The 8,554-nt window shown below is 50.1% G+C and overlaps 2 protein-coding genes across 2 annotated transcripts in view; one reads left to right on the top strand and one right to left on the bottom strand.

Annotated features, from left to right (window-relative positions):
- The first annotated feature begins 415 nt into the window (after window positions 1-415).
- Window positions 416-957, top strand: LOC102037238 (cytochrome c oxidase assembly protein COX14). Its single transcript, XM_005430095.2, has one exon. The coding sequence runs from the start codon at window positions 607-609 to the stop codon at window positions 829-831; it is 225 nt and encodes a 74-aa protein (XP_005430152.2). The 5' UTR covers window positions 416-606; the 3' UTR covers window positions 832-957.
- A 230-nt stretch (window positions 958-1,187) lies between these two features.
- The window catches only part of CERS5 (ceramide synthase 5), a 16,790-nt gene continuing 9,423 nt past the window's right edge, over window positions 1,188-8,554 (bottom strand). Inside the window, exons 7-10 of the mRNA XM_031064523.1 lie at window positions 8,012-8,140; window positions 7,322-7,428; window positions 4,945-5,101; window positions 1,188-2,411 (exon numbers count right to left, since the gene is read on the bottom strand). Of these exons, the coding sequence (XP_030920383.1) occupies window positions 2,259-2,411; window positions 4,945-5,101; window positions 7,322-7,428; window positions 8,012-8,140 (546 nt within the window). The 3' untranslated portion in view covers window positions 1,188-2,258. The remainder of the gene's footprint in view (window positions 2,412-4,944; window positions 5,102-7,321; window positions 7,429-8,011; window positions 8,141-8,554) is intronic.

Here is an 8,554-nt window from a genome sequence, read left to right as displayed (position 1 = left end):
CCAGAGGCTGGGGCAAAGAAAAACTTAATGATTTATTAGAATAACCTCATGAAGGTCAGCAGGAGCAAGTGTGGGATCCTGCACCTGCGGAGGAATAGCCCCAAGTACCAGTGGGGTCCTGGAATGCACGGGGAAGAGATGGCCAGCAGGTCAGGGAGGGGATCCTGCCCCTGGGCCAGAGTGAGCATCCAGTGCTGGGCTCCTCACATCAGGACAGACAAGGAGCTGCTGGACATGGTCCAGTGCAGGCCACAAAGATGTTGAGGGATCTGGAGCATCTTTCTGAGGGGAGACTGTGGGAGCTGGGCCTGGTTAGTCTGGAGAGAAGACTGAGAGGGGATCTTATTAATAAAAATAAATATCTCCAAGGGGTCAGAGGATGATCACTTTTTGGTGATGCCCAGAAACAGGACAAAGAGCAAGAGTCATCAACTAAACCACAAGAAGTTTCACCTCAACGTGAGGAAGAACTTTCCATGGAGGGGGGCAGAGCACTGGAACAGCTGCCCATGGAGTCATGGGATTCTTCCTTTCTGGAGACACCTGGACACCCTCCAGTGTCACCTGCTCTGGGTGACCCTGCCTGAACACGGGGGGTTGGACTGCATGATCCTGAGGTCCCTTCCAATGCTGACCATCCCGGGATTGTGTCTCTCTCTCGCAGGTGCAGCCATGGTGTCCAGAAAGCAGCTGGCAGACTTTGGCTACAAGGCTTTCTCGGGCTCCATGATGCTGCTGACGGTGTACGCCGGCTACCTGTGCAGTGTCCGTGTGCAGAGGATGCTCCAGCACCGCCGCCAGCGGGAGAACACGCCTGGGCCTGAGAGCTGAGCCTGTGCTGGGACCTGGGACCGGCCCTGGAGCTGAGCCTGTCCTGGGAGCCCCCAGCCCCACCTTCCCTGTCCCCCCTGGGCTGGGGGAGGCAGATGGAGTGCAATAAAACCCGTGTCAAAGTGGCCAGTGTGGTGATGTGTGGTGTCCCCCAAATCATAAACTGGTCTGGGCTTAAAGGTCATTCTGTTCCACCCCCCTTCCATAGGCAGGGATGCATCCCATGAGTCCATTGCTTCTGTTCTTCCAAAAAGTTGTTTCTCCTGTCCTGGCAGCAGTGCAGGAGCTCAGAGACAGCCAAGGAACCCATGCTGTCCTCTGTTCTATTTCTTCAAGATGAAACACATCACCCCAAGTTTCTGAAGCAACTTTTAATTGGAGATAAGAGTAAACAACAGTATAAAATGGTAACAACTTTGAGAAGTTTCCAAAATTCTGCTCCTGATTGACCGTTCCATTGCCCCCAAGTACCATTGAGTAAAAAAAAGAGAAGCAAAGCCCACAGTGTGGCTGCTCTTCCAGCCCTGGGTTCCTCCGCAGCTCTAACATCAGAGCAGCAACAATCACTTGTCTCAGAGTACAGGACCAAAACATCTCATTTTTTGGAGAATTCAACCCAGCCCACCAGTTCTGATCCTCCCTCTGATCCCAGCTTAGCCAACTGAATCCAGTAGGTCTAGAGAAGTCTTCAAACCCACAATTTGCAACAGGAAGAAAACAATTTAAAATGCCTGGATTATGCTGGTTGTCTCAGGGGCAATAAACCACCCCCCCACCCCCTTGCAGAAGGCTTTGGTCAAGACTTCAGAGGGGTTTGCAGCACCAAAAGAGGCAGCAGACGCTGGCCTGGTCCCTGGTGACAGCAGAGATGAGCAGCTGGGACCTCCCCAGCAGCCTGGGGCGAGGCAGAGCAGTGGTTCTGGGTTAGCACAGTTCAAAGCTCAGCTGGGAGCAGAGTCTCTGCCTCACCCAGGGCAGCTGGGATGTGGAACCTGTGTTCTCTGTGCTCTGGAGTGGCTTCTGGAGTGCATCAAGAGCTGCTGCACCTGCTGGGAGTGAACCGTCGCTGAGTGGCACCAAACCCCGCGGTCCAAACCTGCTCTGCCTCGAGCTGATCCCAGTAAAAGCCAGTTTGTCACAAACAAAGACACCTCTGCAAATATCAACAGGGCTCAGGGGTGTTTCCTTGTACTTCTGAAGTACAAAATGGCTTGAAGTGAAATCTGCAGCTTTGTTTTTGCCCCGGTCGTTGGCTTCATCCCTTGTGCCGTGCAAAGCCTCTGACTGGTCAGGGTTGTGCCTGTTTCGGGTCTGCTGGAGGTTTCTGGGGAAGGGGTTTTTGATTAAAGATCACTTGGGAATGTGGAGCTCAACACAACTAGATATTGAAAGAGAAGTTCGTGTTTGCTTGAGGCCAGCCCAGGGCCTTACTCCTCTCCTGTCCACTGGCCGCCGGCCACGTGGCCGTTCAGGCGGTTGGAACCGTTACTGGAAGTGCTGAAAATTCCTTTTGTGCTGTTGGAAGTCACATCCTCCTCCTCAGAGCTGCTCTCCACGTCACTGCGGTCATCCTTGGATACCTAAACAATGCCAGTGGAATTGGGGAGTGGGAGAGGAGAAGGGGAGTTGAAAAATTGACAGAAACCAGCAGTTAGAAGGTTGTGTCCCTGCGATGAACCACCTTCACTCACATCTACCTCCTACATCTGAGCCTGGCTCAGTTCAAGCTCCCAAGAAGGGGCCTGTCATCACATTAGGAGCAAGACACAGTCACTGAAAAAGACAATTTAGAAAGATGAGCTCCATTTTCCAAATATTCTGTGTATCTGTGAAAGCACTTCACTCTTGTTCTCACCAGATCAGATGATTTTACAGATCTGGCGTTGTTCTTGTCTTCCAAGGGCTCCTCTCTAGATCAGTTATAGGCCATTTTTCTAAACCATTTGTTTTGAATCAAAAATTTCTCATGCCACGATCACAAGTGGGTCCAACGACAAAAACCAGGAATGTGTCAGTTTGAGAGAGAACATTTTGTCCTACAGGGAGCAGCTTTGCTATTTTAAAAATTAAGCAACTTTATTTATCACATCACTGCTCCAACAGAGCACCTCCACTTCCACAGCCTGTGCTTCATCTGGGAGATCTCATTTAGGAGCAGGAGCCTGTTTGGACAGGGATGGAGAACAAAGGCAGTGTCTGATTCAGCAAACACCTGCTCAGAACAGCAGCAGCCTCAGCCCAGGGATCCAGATCTGCCTACAGAGCATGCTTTAGTTCAGAGACTGCTGCAAATCCAGCTCCGTTTGACTTGCACGTGGGATTTTGAACCTTGCCAGCAGGAGGGGAGAGGAAGAGCCCACAAACCCAGCCCCAAGTGCAAACACACACCTGGGGTGGTGGCAGGTGCCAGAGCAAACCTCCCCAGTGTGAGCTGGGCCTGGAGAGCAGCCCCTGCTCTGCCCAAGACAGCTCCTCACTCCCCTCCCTCTGCAGCCTCAGTAACCCCATGTGCCAGCACTCTGGCTTGCAGCTTTCCAAGGGTTCCAGGATTTCACTCTACTCTGCTCTCCCGGAGTCAGGGTTAGGGCTCTGCAGCAGCAGGAAGTGGTTGAACTCCAGGGAAGATCTGGCTGGAAGCCAGGTGAAGTTAATGATCTCCAGGAGCTTTTTGGATGTCCTGGCTTCTGCCTGTTGCCAGAACTTTTGCTATCTTTCCACAATCTCCTGCTATATTGGAAGTTCAAAGGGTCACTGGAAGGAAGCAGAAATCCCTTGACATTTTTTCTGTTCTTGGGGGAGAAGTGGCTGTTCACTCCTTTTCACAAAAAGGAGTAAATTCCTCCTGCCCTCTCCCCTCAGTGTGGTGCTGATGGGGAGCAAAGACAGAAACTGGAGTGTGTGGGTGTGTAAAAGCACAAAGTGAAGGTTGTGCAGGCAGGTGACAGCAGGTGAGAACAGACCCCAGGACAATGCTCTGACCTTTGGAAAAAGCAATATTTTAGCACCCTGTCAGGACCAGGGAGAGAAGGAGAAGGCACCAGGGCTCTGCTTTTGTCTTGGGGCCTCGACACAGACGTGTTTCAGTGAACAAACAGAAACACAGGTCACACTTACATGCACAGGGTGAAACTGTCCAGCTCCAATCTGGCACAGAGAAAAGGAGAAAAGAATGAAGAAGACAGAGCTTAGAGTCCTTTCTCTGGCTAGGTCACCTGGACAGGAGAGAACCAAGGAAAGGGAAAAGGTGTAGAACTCAGGATACAGAAACAGCTGCAGAGAATGAAAATCAGGCATTTGTAGCAGCAGCTGTGGGGAACAGATGAAGAGCTCGTACCCTGAAACCTGCTTGCCCCCAGAGTCAACCAGAATATTTATATTTTTCAAGGCCACGTTCCATGGGTAGGGGCAGCTGAAGTCAAATACAAAATAATGCAGAGCCATCAGAGAAACCCAGATCAGAATATCGATATCTGATAGGAAAAAGCATTTGTGCTACTAAATCAGACTTTTTGCTGGTTTCATAGAATCATGGAATGGATTGGGTGGGAAGGACCTTAAAGCTCATCTTGTCCCACCCCCTGCCATGGGCAGGGACACCTTCCACTATCCCAGGTTGCTCCAAGCCCTGTCCAGCCATTCTGTGATTTCTGACAACCAGCAAACCCCACTGAATCCCTGGGAACCCTTTCCCTCAGCTCAGTGCCTGCACTGGCAGACAGAAGCCAGCGAAGCAGCACAGTCCCCAGCACATCCCAAGGACCAGCTGACGTTGGGAAACATCCTGTATGTTCATCCTGTTGTCCAAAAGAGAGCCTGCTACCACCTTAAACTCCAGAGTGCACAACAAAAGTGTCACAATTGCCATTTTAGGACATTTGAATGTACTGGAAAATGGAGTTATTCCCCTGTATGCCCAGAAGAGACTCCCTGCCCTTGAACACATGTGGGAACTCCCAAGTGCAGAGCAATCAAGGTGAAAAACCACCATTTTTGTGAACTCTTGATGCAAGTCCCTTAAGAACCAACACAGGCCCTCACTGAAAAGCTCAATTTCTCACGATTTCTTAATGGGGCTTGTAGGAAGGAGGAGCCAGAAGCCTCCCTCAGGCTTACCTTGCCCCTCACCAGGGCCTTGGAGGCCGTGCGGATGATGAGGTAGGACCAGATGACGTGCAAGACCTGCAAGGTCACCAGGAGCCCGTTGAACAGCCACCAGGAAGGGTAGGGACCGATCAACTCCCAGCTTTCAAACAGGGTTGTGTTCAAAATCCTGAAAGAGATCCAGAAACACATTTCACATCAGCTGTGCTCAGCTCTGACTGGAGGTGCCAGGCCAGATGCACAACAGTTTGTGTCTCACTGAGCATCTGCCGCTCTGCTCCTGCCAGAGTCAGGAGACTGAGTAAAGCTCATTAGGAGCATTTGAACTGAGCAACAAAACAGAACATGTGAATGTGCTGCAATTTGGTTACACGCACGGATCTGCTGCCAATTTTCTTCTCCAAAGCACAAGCATTTATTTATAACAACTTCACAGGAAGTGATGTCAGGCTGCTCTGGTCACCAAAACAACTGTTAACACCTTCCTGCTTGGGCAGCTTTCACTCAGATTTAAAGATCAAAATCATATCAAAACTAGGGTGGGCACAGGAGCAGGGCAGGGATTGTCCCTCTGTGAGGCTGTGGCCAGTTCTGGGCCCTCACAGCAGGGAGATATTGAGGGGCTGGAGAGTGTCCAGAGCTGGAACAGCTGGGGAAAGGGGGCTCAGAGGGGCCCTTCTGGCTCTGCACAACTCCCTGGCAGGAGGGGGCAGCTGGGGGGGCTGTCAGGCTCTGCTCCTGGGTAACAACAGGACAAGAGGGATGTGCCAGGGAAGGTTCAGGTTGGACATCAGCAGCAGGAATTTCTTCATGGAAAGGGTGGTGAGGCACTGGAAGGGGCTGCCCAGGGAGGTTTGGAGCCCCCATCTCTGGAAGTGCCCAAGGAACAGCTGGACATGGCACTCACTGCTCCGGTGGGGATCGGTCACAGGCTGGACTCTGTGGTCTTGGAGGGCTTTTCCAACCTCAAGGAGTCTGGGATCAGGAAGGAATTTTGTCCCCAGAAGGCCTCCCTCCCTCCCTCCCCGGGTGCTCTTCTCTTCCCTCAGAGTTTTATAGATTCCTCCAGCCAGGCTGGAAAACTCAAAACTGCTTTATGGCCCAAGCCTTGTGTTTCTTTCATTACTGTTTTGCTGTTCTTGTTGCTGGGAGTTATTACCAGTCCTTCAGCAATTTAATAAACACTTTAGATTTTATGATGCAGAGAGGTATGGAGAGACCTTTAACAACCACATTAATTTCACACAGCTTTTAACACAAGAAAAACAAAACAGGCCTCTCAAACAAGAAGCAAAATCCCCCAAAAGGCAGCTGCAGAAGTATTTAACTCCTAGCAGGTTTATGAAATAATTAAATGCAATTCCAGAGATCTGCTGATGTTTTACTTTACTAATTAGGGAAGAGATTACACGTGCAGGGTCTGCAGTGCTGCTGCAGCTTGCCAGATTCCTCTACAAAGCTGAGGAGTGACATTGCAGCCAGTGGAAAACACATTAAAGATTTACAGGATGCTGAGCACTGGTGTGAGGCAAGAGCATCCCCTCACGACAGAGAGCAGCTGCTAAAACAAATCTCTATTTTGTCCCTGGGAGGAGCCTATGAAGAAATAGGAATTAAAGCTCTTCTTCATCCAGAGTCCTTTGGTGCGTTTACTGGAAAATAAGCAAGAGCTTTAACCGCAACCCTGATGCTAAAATGAAAGGATTGTTGCTGCCTAGCAGGCACCCAGAAACAATGGGAATGCCAGGTGGCCATGGCCAAGGAAATAAATGCAGGCAGTAAAATGGTGTAACCAAATTGCCACCACACACAATAAATGGACAACAGCTCATTAACCAAAGCACTGCTCCAGGTCTGACCTACCGAGGTGAGAGGGAATCTCATTATGGGATGATTCTCTCTAAGCTATTTATCCAGGGTTTTACCTCCCAAGAAAACCCAGACCTATTTCAGGCTCTGAATAGTCACGACACAAGGACAGGACAGAAGTGTCATAAGAATCAGAAACTGCAGTGATGACTAAGCCAAACACAAGCAAAAATGACCTCAAGAGACTGTTCCTCACACACAGTAATTATTTCTAGAACTTCTTCAGAGAAGCAAAGAATCCTTCAAGCCTCTCAGAGCAATTCTGGCTGACTCTGCCATCACTGCAGCAGGGGAGGGGCAGCTGTGATGGGACTCTGGGATCTTCCCCCAGTCCCTCAGCTGACTGGGCAGAGATTTCTTCATGTGTCTGCTCAAACCTCCTGCCCCAAACAGCACCGGGGCCATGTGCTGCTTCAGGCTGCCTCGAGGGACAGCTGGGATGCTTGAGAAAAGCCTAAAACAAAGGCTCTGCTGAAAGGATTGGGAGAACAACCAGGAGCTCCCAGCTCCAGGTGCTTACCAGAAAGGGTAAATGCCCAGGCGGGTCACGATGAACACGACCCCAAAGAGCATGAAGAAAGCATCACACAGACGTTGGTACTTGGCATAATTGGCCAGTTTTGCAGCCTACAAGAGACAATAAACATGCAAATATTATTCCCTTTGTGCACTCTTGGAATTACCCCTCTGGAAAGCTGCAAAAATTCTCCATCACATTTGTACAGTTTGGAACAAAGAGGGATTATTACATTGTATTACTATTTTTACACTGTTATTTATATGGTCCTACAAGAATAATGGGAGGGACTATTTACAATGGCTGGAGTGACAGGACAAGGGAGAATGGCTTCAAACTGCCAGAGGATACAATCACCCTGTCTGACAGGGTGGGGAGGCCCTGGCACAGGCTACCCAGAGAAGCTGTGGCTGCCCCATCCCTGGAAATGTCCAAGGCCAGGCTGGATGGGACAGGAGCAACCTGGGATACTGGAACTGGGTGATCCTTAAGGTTCCTTCCAACCCAAACCATTCCATGGTTTTGTGACTCTCGGCACCCAAACAGTTTGGAGGACAAGCTGACAAGGCAGGATCAGCAGCACGAATTTCATGGCACATTTAAAGCAGTTTATCAAGGAGGGGAATGTCAGCTTGCTTGTTCCCCTGAGATCACACCAGCATTAAGGATGCAAAGATTTGAAAGGAAATTCACCTCCAAGAGGAAATCTGAAGCATCGTGGAGGCACAGCACCAGAGTTCCAACCCGCACCATGTTATTCATGTACGAGAACGTGATCAGTCCAATCGTGGCCAGGTGATGGACGAACATGATCAGGAAGTCCTGGAAACAGGAAAAGCACAAATGAAGATTCTTTGGTTGTCACACAAATGCAAAAGTTTGGAACAGAGCCACCCAACTGAGTCACTGAGGTCACAGGATTCCTTCAGTTCAGGCTGTGACTCTACAGCAATCACAGCTCATCACACTCCCACCATCGCCACAGAAGCTTCCAGAAAGATCTCTCAGCTTTGGTGCTGCTGAAGTCAGAGCTCTGCCCGCTCAGGGATCAGCACAGTCTCTCTGGCACACACACAACTGTACCTGCAGACCCCACAGATGAGATTCAGAGGACAAGGTGACCCTTATTTTTATCTCCTTCTGGTTTTCAGACACACTGAAGTCCCCTCAGCTCCTGGGACACATTTAAGTGCTGCTACTACTGTCAGTGACCAAACCCTGCCAGGGCAGAGCAGG

This window comes from Geospiza fortis, unplaced genomic scaffold (assembly GCF_000277835.1).
Source record: "Geospiza fortis unplaced genomic scaffold, GeoFor_1.0 scaffold676, whole genome shotgun sequence".
NCBI classification, from domain to species: domain Eukaryota; kingdom Metazoa; phylum Chordata; class Aves; order Passeriformes; family Thraupidae; genus Geospiza; species Geospiza fortis.
The sequence above is the reverse complement of the archived record's forward strand: the minus strand, read 5'-3'. Positions and strand labels throughout refer to the sequence as shown.